This window comes from Pelobates fuscus, chromosome 6, assembly GCF_036172605.1.
Source record: "Pelobates fuscus isolate aPelFus1 chromosome 6, aPelFus1.pri, whole genome shotgun sequence".
NCBI lineage: Eukaryota > Metazoa > Chordata > Amphibia > Anura > Pelobatidae > Pelobates > Pelobates fuscus.
Window position 1 is genome coordinate 6,653,919 of NC_086322.1, and position 16,252 is coordinate 6,670,170.

The 16,252-nt window shown below is 42.0% G+C and overlaps 1 protein-coding gene across 1 annotated transcript in view; it reads right to left on the reverse strand.

Annotated features, from left to right (window-relative positions):
• LOC134615258 (vomeronasal type-2 receptor 26-like) overlaps positions 1-15,767 on the reverse strand; it is a 53,712-nt gene extending 37,945 nt beyond the window's left edge. The window contains exons 1-2 of the mRNA XM_063459746.1: positions 15,709-15,767; positions 135-228 (exon numbers count right to left, since the gene is read on the reverse strand). Of these exons, the coding sequence (XP_063315816.1) occupies positions 135-228; positions 15,709-15,767 (153 nt within the window). The remainder of the gene's footprint in view (positions 1-134; positions 229-15,708) is intronic.
• Positions 15,768-16,252: the final 485 nt, after the last annotated feature.

A 16,252-nucleotide genomic window follows, 5' to 3' on the forward strand; every position in this document is an offset into this window, starting at 1 on the left:
AGTGATTGTATATCTCTCTGCCATTCTGTCTTGGGACATTGCATAAAGTATTAAGCAGGGTTATCAAATTATTAGGCAGTTATCAAACCTAGGCAAGCAAAAGACAATCCTGTATTCTTAGTAATATATCTTACCTGTGGGTATCCATATAGACTCAGTATGTTGGCAATATGAAGAGACGTCTCTGAGGACAGATCTCCTATAACACCAACCAGTTTGCCATATCTCCTACAGGAATAATTAGGGATATTAGATGTGATTCCTGATAATATGTTTATTACGTTCTCAATAGCTTTGTTCACATTTCCACAGGATTCAAGTACATGGTATCCCAGAGTCACATTGGGTAAAATATTCGGGTGATTGTTTATCTCATCAATAGCAAAAATAAATGCTAATAGGTGCCGGTAATACTTAGGAAGAGGGCTAGGTGAAAATAATAGTTTAAATTAGAACTATTTAATAATATAATTTAGAACATGCTATGATAATGGCAGTTAGTCTTTTTTTTTTCTTTGCTAAAACTATACATGCTATTACCTCCTTCTGTTTATGTAGTTTATGTTTTATACAGTTTTTTATTAAACATACATGTTGACTGTAGCAGCACAACTTTCTAATAACAAAATGGATTTTAGTCAAGAAAGTTAATGTAGAAATCACACATAAAATTAATGAATATGAGTCCCTGGAATATTTTTATGGACAGAAAAGGGACCACAATGTTCTCCTTCTACTTTTCTCACTCCCACAATAAAAGCCTAATAGGAGGACCCATCTATCTGTGCTACTGCGTCTTCTGCCCCAGTGTGCTGATATTTGGATGACAATAAATAAATAACTGAAGAATTCTCTGGAATTTCCATATGGACCTTTAGTAATATACACATACAAACACATAAATAGACAAATAATATGCAGAATCCCTCTGAATGTTCCCTGCAACCACTTTGGTGTTGGTGCTCGTTCAGTTTTTAAATTAACAACTCTTCTTTTTGAAATATTTACAAAGCTAGTGGGGCTTAAAATTGATCATTTAAACTAACTGGGGGAACATTAATGGGGAGTGATATAGAAAATGATGTAGAAATTTAGAAACCATTATGGTTACTTGCTCCCATTTTATATAATATGTATTTGGTTCATCTTGTGATGGCTGTTTCGTGCCAAGGTTCTTTATGTGTTAATATGAACCCTTGTTCACGACCTGGACCCTTGCATCTCAGATGGGATCTAGCAAAAGCAAGATTAACTCATGACACTGAAGTCATAGCTAGGTGCTTGTCTAAAATGTGATCATAGCACTCTTGTGATACCTATGTAATATTAAATATGTGATATTGTTTACAGGGTATAAATTAAAACAAGGCTTTATATAGGGTAGAATATTGGCTTGAATATTCTATGTAACCCATTGTTAACCATGTTAGCATAATCTCATTCATTGACTGTCACCGATTGCCTGATTGAAATGAATTAATAAACACAACACTGAGAAGAGAACACCTGTTTGGTCTGACTATGCATTTTCCCATAAAAGGGAGTATAATATCGCCATTATAACCTTACATCATCTCCCTAGCTAGACCTTGTGATAGGACCAGCTCTCACTGTCCACAGAGCTGTGCTCAAATCAGAGAAGGACATTTATTTCAGAGACACTTTGGAACTTCTATGTGGTTTATTTAGATTCTATTGATTGTCCTTAATTTTCACATATTTGCACTTCCAAAACGCGATTTAATATTTCTGGGTCACGAGAAGCGGTAAATGGCAATGTCGGAGTGTGATATCTTTAGTTATTATGTGTATGCAATAATTATTATTGATATGTTTCAAGTAAATTTGACTCCCAAATAAAATGTAATAATAATAAATAACAAATATTGGTATTATTGATCTATATCTAATAAAATACTCTCTGGTAAAGTGCTAAGTTCTTGGTAGGTATAAAACCATTCAATTTTACACCTGTATTACTTTATTAAAAAATAATTTAAACTAAGCATTACAAAACTTTGGAATGGTAAGGGTGCTTGGGCAACTTCTGGTCAAACCATTTTTGAGCATTTTGGCCGAACTGTGGATTCCTGAGTGCAACCAGGGTCTCTGCTAACCTGATTGGTAGTGAATATGTTCTGCTTCGATATTAACAAAATCAAGCTCATATATATTTGGACAGCAGTGAAAAGGTGTGACACCGCACCTGTGCTAAAACTACTAAATAGCAAGTAGACCCTGTTATAGATTGTTTTCTAATTTGCAGCAAGTGTCAATGGTTATTAAAGTAATTAGAATCCAAATTTCACAAACCATTTGTTTTGGTAGTAATGGATCAGAAGTCAGTAACTGTTACAATATCATTAATCCCATAGTGTCTAGCTCATTGCCTGTATTGTATGTCATCAATTTGCCAATTACCAAGGAGTTAGGTGAGGTATTTCTGGTGTATTTTGCTCATACCTTAAATGTTAGAAAAATGTTTAGGGAGTATTTTTTCTTAGGAAAGCTCTTTTTTAAAGTTATTTTCAAGTCTTTTGAGGTGTGGAAAGTTTGCACAGATCCCATAAAGTTTTACTAACTCCTTCGGGACTGCAATCACCGAAATATGAGTTTTTAATATAAAATGCATTTCACTAATCTGCTCCAGGTAAAATTGGGAATGCATCAATATCACTAACTCTAACACTTCATCGGCAGACATTAAAGGGCTGACACATATTGAATATCTAATTGAATATGTGATTGATCATTTAAACTCGCTGCAACGGGAGTGATGTAGAAAATAGTGTAGAAAATGAGAAACCATTTTGGTTACTTGCTTCCATTTTATATGATATGTATTGGGTTCATCTTGGGACGGCTGTCTTGCCAAGGTTCTTTTTGAGTTAATATGAGGATTGGCATGGAACAGATGTTCTAAGATGTTTTATAACAGACAGAAGTATTTCATAATCAGTGATTTCAAACAATGTTCTGGAGACAAGGTGTAAAACCATTGTCCATGACCTGGACCTTTGCATCTCAGTTGGGATTTGGCAGAAGCAAATATAACCCAGCTTGCTGATAATGTTAGGGAAAGAGTTCCAGCTTATCGTGAGAGGGACATAAAATTCAAAACTGGATTTGCTACAAACATGACTGTAGATTCTGCGGCCACTGATGAGAGACTCAGATATCTCTTTCTGCATGCTAAAATAAACAACATTAAACTGCTAGATGCTAATAAAGGTCAAAATATAATGCACATGGAGAGCCTCCCGTGCAATGAATATCTAAACAGATTACGCAAATCATAGAATCATGGCTAGAAAATTATTAAGAAAGAAGAATGCTAATAAAAAAAGTTTACGAAGTTTTACAAGAGCAACGTTTCGACCTTCACAGAGGTCTTTTTCAAGTTGTGAAGGTCGAAATGTTGCTGCTCTTTTTGTTCCATTAAAATCTGCCTGCGGCTTTAACACTTTAAGTGCCCGGAAATTTATTTTTTGCCTTGACGTGTTGGGATTGCTGATCCTGTTCCAGAGCACCGGTGGCTGCTGGGAGTGAGTGCGGTACCTACAATCATCTTTGTAATAAAACACACACAGACACAGGCTATTAAAGTAAATATAGATAACATCAAGAAAATCATAGAAAAAGAGAGAAACATTTGTAAGAATGGCTGCTCACTCTCCAGTTATGGCTACCAGCATTTTAGGGCGAATCATTAACCTTCTTAGGGTTTATTTACAACTTTGTTGACCTAGTTGAAAGACAGATTTATTCCATTGCTTTGTTAAAATGTCATGGCTCCTCTATACGCGAACCTTTACCAATTCGGAACATTATACTGTGCCTAGTTACACCTAGTTGAAGTGTTACATTAATAGATGTTATAATCGTACATTGGATTTCATGATACATTAACTCTCTCAGAATGTGAAACACAGCAGCAACCAAGGTTTTACTGAGTTATTCACTCTGACTGCGTGTTCACTGTAAATATTTGGGTGTATATTTAAAAGTTTCAAATTTTTCATATTTTTTCCTTTTTGTGTTATGAATAAATTTAAGTTATAATGATAATTCCAGCCTGACATTTATATTTGCAATTGCAATATTTGTCTAAATTATGGGTATACCCTATTACATTTGTGTGTGATTATATTAGGACTATTTTTTGGGTTAGGTGTAAACATTTCTTTTTAGTATTTAAAGAAACACTAAAGGCACCATATCCACTTTGTATTACAGTGGTTATGGTGCCTGAAGTCCATGCATGCTGGGTCTGCATTGTTCCATTCCACAACAAGTAGACTAGGGGTGCCCAAAAGGTAGATCCCCAGATGTTGTAGAACGACAACTCCCATGATACTTTGTGTGTCTTTGTGCATATAGAATGACAAGGCATCATGGAAGTTGTAGTTTTAAACCATCTGGGGGTCAAATTTTTGGGCACCCCTGAAGTAGGCAAACTATATTAGTGCAGTTTAATGCATGTTGAGCAGGAACCCACCCCTATATCCCATGCATGCAGGGATATCTCCTGCAGGATAATTCAGGTTTATCTCCTGCAGGATAATTCAGGTTTCTCTAAATATTACGATTATGGGAGATAAAGTCCACTAGATCTGGAGTGCTGAAGCTTGCATGCCCCTGGATTAGGGCATACTGAAACATTTAATACTCTGTATAATGATTTGATAAGCAATGGCTCCTCATCCAGTAATATACCTTTTCAGAAATATACATCTAAATGGCAAATACCAAACACTATAGAATATAAGGATATGCTCAAATATCTACTCACATCAAACATATGACAACAGATGTAGCTCTCCATGATCTGTTTAATTCTATCAAATAGTCATTTACTGTGAATACTCCACCAATGATGACATCTCCAGCCTGGACGTACTTTGTTTGATACGGAGAGAGCTTGGAGGCGAGAGAGCATGCAGGTCTTGAATCCAAAAGCACACATTGTGATACTAACAAGAAACCTAAACTAGATATTAAATAAAGTAAGTCTGCCATTCTAGGAACATTGGATATATCTCATTCAATGGTAGGTTGCTTATATGCATGATCTTGCAGTCCGGGTATTTCTTCTGTCTGATTGCAGAAGAAATCTCCAGGAGATTTTATACATTCTGGAAAATGATCAGGTGATCAGAGGGATAAATCTGTAAATCTCTAGTTACATAAATTGATTCTATCTTGGATTTTATTCAGTGGAGAAACATTATTAGTACTGTGTTTAAAGCAACGTTTTTTTGTTATTCTTAATTTATTTTGTTGTGGACAATATTATAATTTGGTCAGTTTTCTCCATGTTGATCAATAGCAGAAAGCATCAAAAGCCAACCTAATCATCCATATAAGACTAATATCAAACCAAACCATTTGGAGATAATAACAAAATCTCCCTGGACCTCCACTAAACCACTGCAGTTTGTTGGAAAGTTAATTTTTACATAAGATGAAACACATCTACTCTGAGATGTGAAATGTCAAATAAAGTCCACTAAGGAACAGTGACCAGAGATGGGCTGCGAGACATCCAAAGGGCACTTAACCACTTTGACAAATAACATATACCTTTAAGACAAGTGCAAAACGTTTCCTTTCAAATGTACGTTCGTAGGAATTTCATGCAATTCAGACATTCGGATGCTTGGAAGTTCGGTAGTTTGGAAGTGCCCAACTGAACTGGTTTGCCGTAGTTCCAAATTGCCGAAGTTCTGAAGTGCTTTGGATTTTTGAAAAGTGGCAAAACAAGAGACAGGGAGGGAAAATTACATGAATGATGACAGGAGATTTAACCAATAAGCTAATTCCTGGCACTGGGAGCCCTATAGATGTATAAGTAGTAGTGGTGGGAGTCTGGGCACTGGGAGCCATATAGATGTGTAAGTGGTTGTGGTGGCAGTCCTGGCTATGGGAGCCCTACAAATGTGTAAGTGGTTGTGGTGGCAGTTTTGGCACTGGGAGCCCAACAGATGTGTAAGTGTTTGTGGTGCCAGTCCGGGCACTGGACTGGCACCACATGTGTAAGTGGTTGTGGTGGCAGTCCTGGCACTGGGAGCCCTATAGATATGTAAGTGGTTGTGGTGGTAGTCCTGGCACTGGGATCCCTATAGATGTGTAAGTGGTTGTGGTGGTAGTCCTGGCACTAGGAGCCCTATAGATGTGTAAGTGGTTGTAGTGACAGTCTGGGCACTGGGAGTCCTATAGATGTGAAAGTGGTTGTGGTGGCAGCCTGGGCACTGGGATCCCTATAGATGCGTAAGTGGTTGTGGTGGCAGTCCTGGCTATGGGCCATAATGAGCAGGGGGCTCCCATAGCCAGGACTGCCACCACAACCACTTACTAGACATGTACAATTAGTTTCATGCAATTTCGGACATTCGGAAGCTTACGAAGTTCCGAATTGCCGAAGTTCTGAATCGCCGAAGTTCGGTAGTTAGGAAGTGCCGAATCGAATGCCATTGGTCCTAATTGCCGAAGCAGACAAATTTTTCTACTTGCTCAAATTTCCAAACCAAACCAAACCAAATTTTTTGCCTGAATTTTGGGCAGTGCATATGGGCCGAATGGTTCTTATCTACCGTCACATTCTATGTTTCTATGTTTCTATATAACTGACAGACATGTTATATGAGTGAACCCTAAGGCCTTAGGTTGATTTAGTGTGGCGAGATGATTTGAAAAAGTAATTAGTTAAAACTTAATCATTTTACCATACCATACCATAACCCCAAAAACCCTAATATTGTTCCTATGCAATACATACAGGCATGCATACATACATACATACATGACTGAACAAGTTAAGAGACATGAGAGAGATAACAGTTTGACAGATTTTGATAACCCAAATATTGCCTAATTAATGAGCCCTAATAACCCAACTTTTTATTTATCTTGTCAATTGTATGCCTATCTACCTCCACCCCCAAATTACTGCATAATTGATAACTATTGCACCCTTTATCCCCAACTCTTGTTTTGTTAAAGAAACACTATAGGGTCAGGAACTCAAAGATAGTGCCAAATCCACCATCTACCCTGTGATGAGACCAAGCTCGCCACTGTGCATTGGAGGAGCCTGGTTGCCTGCCTGCTGCCTTTAGACTATGGCCCCATGTTGAAACGCTTGATTTTCCCCTGCAAAGACATGAAAGCCGGGTCATTCGGTGCTTGCCCTGTTTGAGCGGTGATACCCCAGATAGATATGCCATGGAGCCCATTTGTATAAAGACTATGGGAAAGACTTTGGCTCCATGGCAATTGAACTGTATGTGTGTGGTCTGAGCGCCATCCAGTAATAATTTGTGCTCAGACCTAAGCTATCTGGGGATATGTTGCATGTTTGTATTTTATGTAATAAATGTAACCTTGCGTATTTTATTGTATTTTACTGTCTTTTTACTGCCATGTGCTTAATGGAGTTTTGCCTCTGTCCTTGGAGATAATTGGATTACTTCCTAATAGAGATGTCCCGAATAGTTCGCTGGCGAATAGTTCCTGGCGAACATAGCTTGTTCGGTCCGCCCCCTATTTGTCATCATTGAGTAAACTTTGACCCTGTACCTCACAGTCAGCAGACACATTCCAGCCAATCAGCAGCAGACCCTCACTCCCAGGCCCTCCCACCTCCTGGACAGCATCCATTTTAGATTCATTCGGAAGCTGCATTCTTAGTGAGAGGAGGGACAGTGTAGCTGCTGATGATTTAATAGGGAAATCGATAGCTAGGCTAGTGTATTCAGTGTCCACTACAGTCCTGAAGGACTCATCTGATCTCTGCTGTAAGGACAGCCTCCCAAAAAGCCCTTTTTAGGGCTAGAACATCAGTCTGCTTTTTTTCTGTGTAATCTAATTGCAGTTGCCTGCCTGCCAGCGTGTGTGTCAGGCTCAGAGCGTATACTGTGCCCACTTGCCCAGTGCCACCACTCATATCTGGTGTCACAATAGCTTGCATTTAAAAAAAAGAAAAACACTTTTTTGACTGTAATATAATAGCAGTCAGTTTCCTTCACACGTGTGCGTTTCAGGGCCTGCCAGGGCACAGTGTCACACCAGTGCAACTCAGATCTGGTGTAACACTAGTGTACATTAAAACAAAAAATAGAAATTTGACTGTGAAATAATAGCAGTCAGTTTCCTTCACACGTGTGTGTTTCAGGGACTGCCAGGGCACAGTGTCACACCAGTGCAACTCATATCTGGTGTAACAGTAGTGTACATTTTAAAAAAACAACACTTTTTGACTGTGAAATAATAACAGTCAGTTTCCTTCACACGTGTGCATTTCAGGGCCTGCCAGGGCACAGTGTCACACCAGTGCAACTCATATCTGGTGTAACAGTAGTGTAAATAAAAAAAAAAAACTAGAAATTTGACTGTGAAATAATAGCAGTCAGTTTCCTTCACACGTGTGCATTTCAGGGCCTGCCAGGGCACAGTGTCACACCAGTGCAACTCATATCTGGTGTAACAGTACTGTACATTTAAAAAAAAAAATACAATTTTGACTGTAATAGATTGAATAGCAGTTAGTTGTCTGCAAGCATGTGTGTCAGGCCTACAGCGTCCACTCTGCCAACTTCTGCCAGTGCACAGTGCCACTCATATCTGTTGTCACAGTAGCTTGCACGCATAGTACCACTAATCGAAAAAAAAAATGACAGGCAGAGGTAGGCCACCCCGCAGGGGCCGTTGTGGTCGGGGTGCTGTGATTCCCTTTGGCCCTAGAATAATGCTTAGTTGACTGGCTAACACAGGACACCCAATCTTCTACAGCTTCCGCTCGGAACCTTGACGCACCATCCTCCTCCAGATTAGCTTCGGGCACCTCTCAAGTTACCACTCGCCCGCCTGCCGCCACCACCAACACTAGCACCACAGCCGCTTCACTTGATCTGTCAGAGGAGTTATTTACACATCAGTTGGAATAAATGAGTGATGTGCAACCATTATTGCCAGAGGATGTAGATAACAGGGATATGTCTCAGTCAGGCAGCATTACACACATGGACGTACGGTGTGATGATGATGATGATGTTGTACCCGCTGCTGCTTCCTTTGCTGAGTTGTCAGATACAAGTGAAGCGGTTGATGATGACGATGCGTCCGTGGATGTCATGTGGGTGGCCGCTAGAAGAGAAGAAGAACAGGGGGAAAGTTCAGATGGGGAGACAGAGAGGAGGAGGAGATGAGTTGGAAGCAGGGGGAGGTCGTCGCAAGGAGCTAGTGGCACAGTCAGACAGCATGCATTGGCACCCAGGGTCAGCCAGACAGCACGCCAATCAACGCATGATGTGTCCACCACCAGAATGCCGTCATTGCAGAGCTCAGCAGTGTGGCATTTTTTTGGTGTGTCTGCCTCTGCCAAAGCGATGCCATTTGCAACCTGTGCCAAAAGAAACTGAGTCGTGGGAAGTCCAACACCCACCTAGGTACAACTGCTTTGCGAAGGCACATGATCGCACATCACAAACACCTATGGGGTCAACACATGAGTACAAGCAGAACACAAACTCAAAGCCGCCATCCTCCTCCTGGTCCAGCATCTTCAGCCAGGTCAACCACTGCTGTCCTCCTTGCCCCCTCTCAACCATCTGCCACTCCGTCTCTCGCCTTGAACAGTTCCTGCTCACCTGCCCACAGTCAGGTGTCTGTCAAGGACATGTTTGAGCATAAGAAGCCAATGTCACAAAGTCACCCCTTTGCCCATCGTCTGACAGCTGGCTTGACTGAACTCTTAGCCCACCAGCTTTTACCATACAAGCTGGTGGAGTCTGAGGCGTTCCAAAAATTTGTAGCTATTGGGACACCGCAGTGGAAGGTACCCGGCCGAAATTTCTTTGCACAAAAGGCAATCCCCAACCTGTACTCGAAAGGAAGTAATGGCATGTCTGGCACACAGTGTTGGGGCAGGGGTCCATCTGACCACTGATACCTGGTCTGCAAAGCATGGTCAGGGCAGGTATATCACCTACACTGCGCATTGGGTAAACCTGCTGACGGCTGCCAAGCATGGAATGCGTGGCTCTGCAGAGGAGATGGTGACACCGCCACGACTTGCAGGCAGGCCTGCTGCCACCTCCTCTACTTCTCCTACTCCATCCTCTTCCATAACCTCCTCGGCTGAGTCCTCTTCTGCTGCTGCATCTTGCTCCACATCAATGGCACACCCCAGCTCCCCGGGTACTATTCCACATCCCGGATACGGCAGTGTCATGCCGTCTTGGGGTTGACTTGCCTGAAAGCAGAGAGTCACACCGGACCAGCACTCCTGTCCGCCCTGAACGCACAGGTGGATCAGTGGCTGACTCCGCACCAACTGGAGATCGGCAAAGTGGTTTGTGACAATGGAAGAAATTTGTTGGCGGCATTGAATTTGGGCAAGTTGACACATGTGCCTTGCATGGCACATGTGTGTCATTTGATCGTACAACGCTTTGCGCATATGTACCAAGGCTTACAGGACGTCCTGAAGCAGGCCAGGAAGGTGTGTGGCCATTTCAGGCGTTCCTACACGGCCATGGCGCACTTTACAGATATCCAGCGGCAAAACAACATGCCAGTGAGGCGCTTGATTTGCGACAGCCCAACACGTTGGAATTCAACACTCCTAATGTTCGACCGCCTGCTCCAACAAGAAAAAGCCGTTAACGACTATTTGTATGACTGGGGCTGCTTGGACAGCCTCTGCAGAGCTGGGAATTTTTTTGCCACGTTACTGGATGCTCATGCGCAATGCCTGTAGGCTCATGCGTCCTTTTGAGAAGGTGACAAACCTAGTCAGTCGCACCGAAGGCACCATCAACGACATCATACCATTTGTTTTCTTCCTGTAGCGTGCCCTGCGAAGAGTGCTGGATCAGGCCGTAGATGAGCATGAAGAGGAAGAGTTATGGTCACCACCACCACCACAAACAGCCTTATCAGCATCGCTTGCTGGACCTGCGGCAACGCTGGAAGAGGATTGTGAGGAAGAGGAGTCAGAGGAGGGATGTGGCTTTGAGGAGGAGGAGGAAGACCAACCACAACAGGCATCCCAGGGTGCTCGTTGTCACCTATCTGGTACCCGTGGTGTTGTACGTGGCTGGGGGGAAGAACTGAGGACGAGGAACAGGACATGAGTAGCTCGGCATCCAACCTTGTGCAAATGGGGTCTTTCATGCTGTCGTGCCTGTTGAGGGACCCTCATATAAAAAGGCTGAAGGAGAATGACCTGTACTGGGTGTCCACGCTACTAAACCCCCGGTATAAGCAGAAAGTGCCTGAAATGTTACCGAATTACCGCAAGTCGGAAAGGATGCAGCAGTTCCAAAATAAATTAAAAAGTATGCTTTACACAGCGTATAAGGGTGATGTCACAGCACAACGGGAATCTAACAGGGGAAGAGGTGAAAGCAATCCTCCTCCTCCCACGACCACGCCGGCAAGGACAGGACGCTTTACAGACGTGTTGTTGATGGAGGACATACAGAGCTTTTTAAGTCCTACGCATCGCCACAGCCCTTCGGGGTCCACCCTCAGAGAATGACTCGACCGACAGGTAGCAGACTACCTGCCTTAACTGCAGATATCGACACTCTGAGGAGCGATGAACCCCTTGACTACTGGGTGTGCAGGCTTGACCTGTGGCCTGAGCTATCCCAATTTGCGATAGAACTTCTGGCCTGCCCCGCGTTGAAGTGTCCTGTCAGAAAGGACCTTCAGTGCAGCAGAAGGTATTGTCACTGAGAAGAGAAGTTGCCTAAGTCAAAAAAGTCTAGATTACCTCACCTTTATTAAGAAGAATGAGGGATGGATCCCGAAGGGACTGACAGTGGGCGATACATTCGACTAAAAAAGGCCTGATGAGGGGGACGTAACAGGGATTAAACTGATAAGAATAGTACTACTTAACACACCACTCCTATCTGGTGGCACATTAGATTGCACGAGCAGTGCCCCAAATTTGAAGTAGGAGGACCGACCAAGCATCTTTTTCCATCTCCCGGTTCCTAAAATCGATGCCATATACACGTCCCCTGATAGGGGACGTAACAGGGATTAAACTGCTAAGAATAGTACTAATTAACACACCACTCCTATCTGGTGGCACATTAGATTACACGTGCAGTGCCCCAAATTTGAAGTAGGAGGACCAACCAAGCATCTTTTTCCATCTCCCGGTTCCTAAAATTGATGCCATATACACGTCCCCTGATAGTACCAGGGATTAAACTGATAGGAATAGTACTACTTAACACACCTTATAATAACGCAGAGAGAGGCAACGCAGAGAGAGGAGTCTGAAGAAGAGGAGTTAGAGGAAGAAGGTCGCTTTGAGGAGGTGGAAGACCAAACACAGCAGGCATCCCAGGGGGCTTGTTGTCACCTTTCGGGGACCCTTGGTGTTGTACATGGCTGGGTGGAGCAAGAGACCTTCAATGACATCAGTGAGGACAAGGAACAGAACATGGCTAGCTTGGTATCCAACCTTGTGCAAATGGGGAGTTTGCGGTTGTGCAAATGGACTGTTTGCGGTTGTTTGCGGTGCGTTAAACGGGGAGTTTGGTCTGTCACTGGGAAGCGGGCGTAACCCTTACATTACCTGATCGATACAACATCATACCTGATGTTTTAAAGCACGTTATTCCAAACAATTTAGGAATGTTAGGTGATTTATGCCCTTTATGGATTAAAACCAGACTCTGCATCAACTATGTAATTTTCCATGGGAGTTTTGCAATGGATCCCCCTCCGGCATGCCACAGTCCAGGTGTTAGTCCCCTTGAAACAACTTTTCCATCACTATTGTGGCCAGAAAGAGTCCCTGTGGGTTTTAAAATTTGCCTGCCTATTTAAGTCTATGTCGGTTCGCCCGTTCGCGAACATTTGTGGAAATTTGCGTTCGCCGTTTGCGAACGGAAAATTTTATGTTTACCACATCTCTACTTCCTAATTATCTCCAGGATAGAAGACTCTGTGGAACTGGTTTTGGGCAGAAAAGCCATGCTTCATTTGGTCACAAAGGACTACAAACTATCTTTTGAACCACTGGACCAATTTGTATGATTTTGACATATGTTTGTATTTGGAGTATGCTGATTCTGAAAATGTAAATGTGATGCATACTTTTAAAGTTATGAATAATGTGGAAAAACTGTATTTCTCTGCTTGTGATAATTTCATTACCCATTGTGTAAGGTAATTGTATCACAGGCAGAGGGGAGGATTTTGTGTGGGAGTGTCTGAGTGTATTGTACGTGTTTATTGGTTGTTTTCCAAAACCCTGTGGGTGCTACTAATGTGTATATAAGAACAATAAACCCACATCTCTGTCTGTTCACTGCTTGACCTTCAAAACGGAGCCTTGTCTCGTGCTTGGGGGGGATTTATTGTATGCTGTTCCAGTTTGACTGCTAGGAGTGTAAACCTATTTTATGGTTTTTCCTGTTCGGCTGTTTACAGCATTCAAATGGTTCGGGTTTGGCTGTTTACGGCATTCTGATGCTTCTCCGGTTCGGTGGATTGGTGTCTACAGTAGCTGCTTGTATATCTGGAAGGAAATATCTCCTAAATGTCTTTTAACCCCTTTTATGCCCGGGATGCCGTTACATACTCTTCCCCCCCCCCCCCCCCCGCACCCCAACCCTCCCCTTGCCCTTTTTAATATAGCACAATCATACCTTTATTTCAATATGTTGCTGCTGGCTCTGCCCTTGATCTGCCAGCCTTGCTGACATCATCAGAAGTGCTGATCAAAAGCCAATCACAATGCTTTCAAATAGGAAAACACTGAATTGGCTGAGACTGTCAAGGAGGCAGATGAGGGCAGAATCAGCACAATTAATTAATGCATTTCCATGAGTAAAGTTCAGTTTCTCCATGCAGAGGGTGGAGACACTGAATGCCAGTCACACTGTGCAGCACTGCCACAGAAAGCATCTCTAGCAGCCATCTGAGGAGTAGCCAGTGGAGGTATCCCTAGGACAGGCATAGGCAACCTTTGGCACTCCAGATGTTTTGGACTACACATCCCATGATGCGTTGCCAGCATTATAGCTGCAAGAGCATTAAGGGAGGTGTAGTCCACAACATCTGGAGTGTCGAAGGTTGCCTATCTCTGGACAAATACCACTCTGTTCAATCAGAATCTCCTCATACAGATGAATTGAATCAATGCATCTCCATGAGGAACCTTAATGGTCTGCATGCAGAAGGTGGAGACACTGAATGTCAGTCACACTGTGCAGCACTACCCCAGGAAACACCTCTAACAGCCATCTGAGGAGTGGCCAGTGGAGGAATCCCTAGGCTGTAATGTAAACACTGCATTTTCTCTGAAAATACAGTGTTTACTGCAAAAAGCCTGAAGGTAATGATTATACTGACCAGAACAAATATAAAAAGCTGTAGTTGTTCTGGTGACAATAGTGTCCCTTTAAATGTTTGTTTTTGTTAGTGTTTCTGCATTCAAAGCCGTGTTAATTTATGATGTTTACTGTTTATAACCATTATCACCAACCATTATCATCAATTTGATCTCTACCATTTCCTCATATCTTTATATCTGAAATCTTTCTCATCTGCTTTTTCCTTGAATTGTGTTTAACACCTCAATGCATTCCTAGCCACAATATCTGCCCTATCTAACCCCAGATTTTTTATTTCAGCCTGAGCCCCAGATAACACAGATACCACAGGTACCAAATTGTGCAGGAAAAGCCATAAGCAAAAGTAGCATTTCTGGAAAATTGGTTCCCATCCGCCCTCCCCAGGGCATTCATTACATTTATAGATAGTTCAAATTACAGGTGGCACTAATTTTATGACCTACCTGTTTTACGATGGCTCGCACTTATGACCAGCTCTCTAGCATGGGGGTAAGTGTAAGCCGTCGTGGGGATTAGAGGGATTTCCTGCTCTGCTGCGTTCGTCTATATTTGGCCAAATTTCTCGAACATAGACGAACGCACCAGAGCAGGGAATCCCTCTCATCCCCACAACAAATCGCACTTGTACTTGGCATTCCTGACAAACCAATCATTAACCCCTTCACACTTGAAATACCCTAACTCCCGCAATGAATACCTTTTAACCCTTTAACCATCTAATCTCAACTATAATTTTAACAGCTCAAATCTCCCTACCTCTAAACCTATTTTTCACTTTCATCCTCACTTCTTATATTATTAAAATCTATCTATCCTTCTACTTTCACGTTTCTGCTGACACCATCTTAATTGCTCTTCTCTACTTCCCTCATCTCTATATTCATCACGTGCACTTTACTCATACTGTAACCGCAGCTGGTTCCCCTATTTACCACTATAACGTCTTAAAGCATAGAACATAGCAGGGCTGACCATACAGATATCTTAATTTTATATAGTTAGTGAGAGATCCTCTACTTAAAATATATAAAAAATTGAGAATAAAAAATAAAATAAGGATTGCCTTGGAAGCAATAAAGTTTTGTGTTTTTAGATATTTATTATATAAAAATATAAATATAGACATATAAATCAATTAGAATAATTTAAATCAGAGTTTATAAGATGAAACTAGATGCTTGCAAATATCTTAATAGGTTAACATACCCTCCTGAACATGTCATCATGTCAGCCTCTCTGTCATTATAAGATGCAGCGTCTGTCTCCAAATCTCTCCTCTCTGTTCGTTAACATTAAAAAGGTTAAACCGCTATGTTTAATTTACCCAACCAGGGATGGGGTTGGACGGAGGGAGCACAGGGAAATCTGGCCCAAAGCAGCCATTTTAGTCTTCTTAATTAGGTTAGTTAAAGATATGCAAGATGCAAAATGAGTTCACAGTTTCAAGTGAGTCACTGGAGTGAACCCCCCCTTACATACCCCTTTTGTTTCTATGTAACCTTTCTATCTTAGCGGTTAACCAGAGTTGAGGTACATATAATTAGGAGAAGGATGAAAGCAGGGGTGTGCAGGCCTCTTATGGCACAAATCCTAAAATTGTAGTATTTAATGGAGCTACACCTAAAACTCAGCTTTACCTGACATACCTACTACACACACAATGACCACACACTGTAAAGTAATAACACATAAGCTAAATACGCAATGTGTACTAAAAATTGTACCCCGCTATAACCTGCAATCATTGTTGTACCTTTTCCATGTAAAATATTGTACCTGCTGGTACTAAATGTGTACGATGTCTAGCACATGTGATACTTACTAACATGCACCTTGCTTTTCTGTAACCGCTATGCTTATTTTAACAA